The 5,896-nt window shown below is 48.9% G+C and overlaps 1 protein-coding gene across 1 annotated transcript; it reads left to right on the top strand.

The window, feature by feature from the left end:
- The first annotated feature begins 315 nt into the window (after nucleotides 1–315).
- On the top strand, nucleotides 316–1,071 carry LOC121752606 (40S ribosomal protein S2-4-like). The gene is made up of 3 exons (XM_042147727.1): nucleotides 316–339; nucleotides 408–834; nucleotides 1,034–1,071. The coding sequence occupies exons 1-3, from the start codon at nucleotides 316–318 to the stop codon at nucleotides 1,069–1,071; spliced, it is 489 nt and encodes a 162-aa protein (XP_042003661.1).
- Nucleotides 1,072–5,896: the final 4,825 nt, after the last annotated feature.

Raw genomic sequence — 5,896 nt, forward strand, 5'->3', positions numbered from 1 at the left:
GTGTTTTGAAACACGAATTTCAAACACGAATTTCACCCGGCCGGGTGATTTGAAAGTTAAAATCACCCGACCGGGTGTTCTCTCTGGACTCCTCCTGTCTTAAATATTTCACCCGGTCGGGTGTTTGAAACTGGAAATTCACCCGATCGGGTGTTTTCAAACACGCATGAGCTTGATGCGTGTTTAATTAAAACACGCATGAGAGTAACGCGTGTTTTGTATACACGCAAGAGACTATCGCGTGTTTGGTTTATCAAAGACGCGAGAGCCTCACGCGTCTTTCACATCACTGGAAATGTTTTTTTCCGGGTACAAATGACGGATATCATCTCCCATGACGTACATTCGTGGAATTTAGCCGCAGGTCTTCAGCTTCTTCTCATCATCCCTTCCTCTCCTTCTCCCAGCTACAATCATGGCGGATAGAGGTGCAGGGGACCGCGGCGGCTTCGGAGGCCGAGGACGCGGCAGTGACAGAGGCGGCCGAGGGCGTGGCCGTCGCCCCCGACGTGAGGCGGAAGAGGAAAAATGGGTCCCTGTCACTCGAGCAAATCTACCTCCATTCCCTCCCTATCAAGGAGTACCAAATCATCGATCTCCTGGTTGGCCCGTCGCTGAAGGACGAGGTCATGAAGATCATGCCCGTCCAGAAGCAGACCCGCGCCGGGCAGAGGACGCGCTTCAAGGCGTTTGTCGTCGTCGGCGATAGCAACGGCCACGTCGGCCTCGGCTTCAAGTGCTCGAAGGAGGTGGCGACGGCGATTCGAGGCGCGATTATTTTGGCGAAATTGTCGGTGATCCCGGTGAGGAGGGGATACTGGGGGAATATGATTGGTAAGCCGCACACCGTGCCGGCGCCGCGTGGTTCGGGATTGTGGCGGCGCGTGTGCCTAAGAAGGTGCTGCAGATGGCTGGTATTGATGATGTTTTCACTTGCTCCCGTGGATCGACTAAAACCCTGGGCAACTTCGTCAAGGTCTAATTCTTCAATGCTCTTTTTCAATTGTATTTCGAGTTGGTTTTATGTTTTTAGCTTTACATATACCTGTGGTTTATGCTTCTTTTGTTTAGCTCTAGACTGATTATGATTTGGAAAAAAATTGATTTAATTAGGCTTTTTTGGAATTTAATCGAGGCGGACTCAATGTGCTTGAATATGCATCTCTTATTAATTTGTAGGAGTAAATAGATTTTTGGCCATTTTATTAGTTAGTCTAATGTTTTTGTGCTTCATATTTGTCGTTTTTTGCTGTTTGATGGGGTGCGTACTAAACAAGCCCAACAGCAATGACGGCCCATCAGCCCAAAGCCCAAGGAAGAGTATGAGTTCGGCATTACCAAAGAGTTCGGCCTCAGCCTACAGCTCGGTAAAGCCAACCAATCAAGCTCTACTCTCAGATCGGCAACCAAAGCAGTTCGGTCTCAGTATTCGACCGAACAAAGAGTTCGGCCTCAGCCTACAGCTCGGTAAAAGCCAACCAATCAAGCTCTGCTCTCAGGTCGGCATCAAGCTCTGCTCTCAGATCGGCAACCAAAGCAGTTCGGTCTCAGTATTCGACCGAACAAGGAGTTAGTGGACCCATACAGGATTTCCACAACTTCCAACACACCCACTACCACTCGGTGTCAACTCAGGCCACGATCGTAGGCCATGACCTACGCTACATCCACGATCTTAGGCCATGACCTACACTGATGGGGTACGGACTAAACAAGCCCAACAGCAGTGACGGCCCATCAGCCCAAAGCCCAAGGAAGAGTATGAGTTCGGCATTACCAAAGAGTTCGGCCCCAGCCTACAGCTCGGTAAAAGCCAACCAATCAAGCTCTACTCTCAGGTCGGCAACCAAAGCAGTTCGGTCTCAGTAAGAGTTCGGCCTCAGCCTACAGCTCGGTAAAAGCCAACCAATCAAGCTCTGCTCTCAGGTCGGCATCAAGCTCTACTCTCAGATCGGCAACCAAAGCAGTTCGGTCTCAGTATTCGACCGAACAAGGAGTTAGTGGACCCATACAGGATTTCCACAACTTCCAACACACCCACTACCACGTGGTGTCAGCTCAGGCCACGATCGTAGGCCATGACCTACGCTACATGCAGGACCTCCATGACCTCCACGACATCCACAACCATCATGAGTGGTGATGCAAGCCACGATCTTAGTTCAATGTATAAATAGAACTTAGATCAGATAGAAAAAGGTTAAGCTCTCTAGAGATAAAACACCATATAGCAAGTTTGTATTTGTAAGCTGTAGAAAACAGATCAAGCAATACAACTCTGCCCTCTTTTCTTCCCGTGGACGTAGATTTACTTCAGTAAATCGAACCACGTAAATCTCTGTGTCGTGATCTGTATTCTCTACCAGCATTTACAAACGCCAGAAATTCGCGGATCCATCACTGGCGCCGTCTGTGGGAAACAGAGAACCAAATCTGTGATAAAGCGAATTTTTGACCCTTTTTCCACCCCAAAAAAAATGCATACCAGATCACACACTACCCGTAATACCGTTCGTGAAAACCATGAGGAAGCTAGTCCAGCCCGCAGGTCCGGAAAACAGCCTCGGGAGACATCTACTTCCAGTTTTCACGATGAAGGAACAAGCCGCTCAAAAGGTCCACACACCGAGTCTTCCCAGCAGCCTGATTTGAATGAGGCTGTCAAGCTGTTCTTGGCTGAGAAGCAGGATGAGTTCTTAGCCTTCCTGCAAAAGAGCCAAGAGCCGAAGACGAAAACGGTGGATTCTCCTTCCTCATCCGGACATGAAAGTCGCTACCGCAGTAGTGCCGTGTCTTCCAGGAAGAAGAATCCTCAACCCCGACATGTTCCTGTTCCTCCTCGGTACCGGAATCACAGGAGAACTCCATCTCCTCCATACCGAAGAGGTGTCGGGTTCGCCATGTACGGAGCATTGAAGACTCCGTTCTCGGACGATATCACCCGAACTTCATTGCCACAGAACTACCGAACTCCGTCAATGACTTATGACGGGTTGGTGGATCCTCATGACTTCCTGGGACGCTATCAGTATAATATGGCGAACCAGGGTCTCAATGAGGTCCATATGTGCAAGCTGTTCCCCGAGCTGCTCATCGGGAACGCCAGAAGGTGGTTCGACAGCCTTCCTCAAGGCAGCATTAGATCCTACCGAGATCTAATGGATGCTTTCCACAGGAGGTTCTTTCAGAAAGCGGAAGCCCGGATTACTTCGGCTCAGCTGCTTTCTATACGTCAAGGTCGCGACGAAAAGATCAGCGACTTCCTGACGAGATTCCATAAGGAATGCCTACAAGTAGATAATCTCAATGATCTACTTGTCATTTCGGCATTCCAAAACGGAATCCTACCCGGAGCTCTCTACAGAAAGCTCGTGGAATGCAGTCCGCAAACAGCTCAAGAGATGTGGGACATTGCGGACCAGTTTTCTCGTGCCGATGAGGCAGACCGTCGAAAACGGTCTTTAGACAGCTCATCTAGAGAAGACAAAAGGAAGCCCGATCATAGCGATCAGAGGCTTCCTCGCCGAACACCTTCCCCACCAAAGGAGGGATAGCGGTCATCCGAGGTGATCAAAAAAGCAAGTGTTTGCAGATTGCGCCTAAAAGTGCCGAGCAATCAGATCGGCACCATCAAGCACAGCAATCACTGCTGCCGGAGTCAAAGGCAGGCGAAATGACCGAAGTCACACCGGCACTGAAGCCGAACTCGATGGAGTACGGCACTGAAGCCGTGATTCCGGTTTAGATCGGCATACCCAGTCCCCGAACTCAATTTCTCCTCAGAAATGAATGGTGACGGACTGAGAGCCGAACTAGATCTTGCCGAAGAAAGAAGAGAATTGGCCTGCATAAAAGCAGCCAAGTACAAGGAGCAAGTAGCCCGGTATTATAACCAAAGGGTGAAAAAGCTGCAATTTCAAGTGGGAGATCTCGTCTTGAGAAACAACGAAGTAAGCCGAGCAGAAAAGCTGGGCGAACTCGAACCCACATGGGAAGGTCCATATCGGGTGTCAGAAGTCCTCGGCAAAGGGTCTTACAAATTGACTCACGTGTCAGGAGCACAAGTACCCCGAACATGGTACGTTTCCAACCTCAAAAAGTTCCATTTGTAAGAGACAGTCCGGTCAGTCAGTCTTGAGTCCTGTTCGGTCAATGTGCTTTCTTTGGTTTGCTTGGTCTTTGTTTGTCTCTGTGCGTTTTGTCTGTCTATGTGCGTGTCGTCTCTTACAAATGTTACTGAGGTATCTTGTTCTTCGAAGGCTGATCCCCTTCTTAGAACATATACAAGCCAACGATTGTGAGTCAGAGCTTCTAAAGAGGATACAAGACCACAATTCAGCTTAAACAAGCAGTTCGTCTGAAACGAACTGCAATAAGCCAACGATTGTGAGTCCAAGCTTCTAAGGAGGATACAAGACCACAATTCAGCTTAACAAGCAGTCCGTCTGAAACGAACTGCAACAAGCCAACGACTGTGAGTCCAAGCTTCCAAGGAGGATACAAGACCACAATTCAGCTTAACAAGCACTTCGTCTGAAACGAACTGCAATAAGCCAACGATTGTGAGTCCAAGCTTCTCAGGAGGATACAAGACCACAATTCGGCTTAAGAAATAAGCACTTCGTCTGAAACGAACTGCAATAAGGGAAAGTCCGATCCACGCGATAAACCTCGCCGAATTAGGACGACCAAGTTCGGTCAAAGAAGTTTACCTCATAAGACCGAGGACGACCATGTCTAGTCAAAGAGGTTTACTGCATAAGACCACTTCAGTTAACTGGGAAAGTCCGATCCACGCGATAAAACTCGCCGAATTAGGACAAGGGAAAGTTCGATCCCGGCGACGAAAATCGCCAAATTAGAACACAAAGACGAGTCCGGTCAAAGATGTTTATTTCATCAGACCAAAGACGAGTCCGGTCAAAGATGTTTATTTCATCAGACCAAGGACCAAGTCCGGTCAAAGAAGTTTACTTCATAAGACCGAGGACAAGTACGATGAAATTTTTTCGCTAAGCTGTAAATACAGTATTAGAAGCGAAAACAAAATTTCATTTTTCAAATCTTGTTCGGCACACAACTCCGCTACCCTACGAGATGGCGTTACGCTATTACAAAGGACTATTCTACTGTCCAGGGTTGCTAAAGTTGAGCCATCTATTCACAAAATCCTCGTGAAGCTGAGTTCGGGCGTTCCAGGCAGCCGCAGAATAAGCAGGTCGACGAGATGCTCTAATCGACCTGCCACCTCTTCTCTGAGCCCGGGAAGCCCTAGCACCTCGGCGGCGAAGAGTCTCTTCACGAAGCATTTGCCGATCTTGCTCACTCATAACCACAGCTCCTCTGCGAACTTCAGTCCGTCCTCGACTTGACGTCTCCGGTTGTCCCTGAGTTCGTTGCTGACTTGGAGTAGGGTTTTGAGCAAGTGAATCAGAGGTTTGAGCTGGAGTACTAGCATCTGTTGGCGGGAAATGCCTGAGGAATCTCTCAATTGAGGGACGCCGGGAAAGAACTATGTCGTACCGAGAAGCCCAGCGCCGCAATGATTTCACGACTTGTTGGCAAGCCGAGCTCTCCAGCGCATTGTTCCTCCGGAGTACATGATATTCCTCCCACAGTTCGTCAACTCGACTCTGAACATCTGATATGGTCATTCCCCCGCGCACACGGATGTAATCCTCGTACGCAGTCCTCTCAGCAATGGTCGTATTCAGCTCGGCCTCCAGATCATTCTTATCGGACTTTAAGTCCTTATTATCGGCCTCCAGCTTCACTAAACGAGCCAGAAGCTCGTCATTCTTCGTCTGATCGGCTATAGCTCTTTTCTCAGCTTCGTCTAAAGCCGAAGAGTACAGCCGTTTCCAGTGAAGTATCTCCATCTCCTTGAGTGCAAAGC

The sequence above is a fragment of the Salvia splendens genome, chromosome 10 (genome assembly GCF_004379255.2).
Source record: "Salvia splendens isolate huo1 chromosome 10, SspV2, whole genome shotgun sequence".
NCBI lineage: Eukaryota > Viridiplantae > Streptophyta > Magnoliopsida > Lamiales > Lamiaceae > Salvia > Salvia splendens.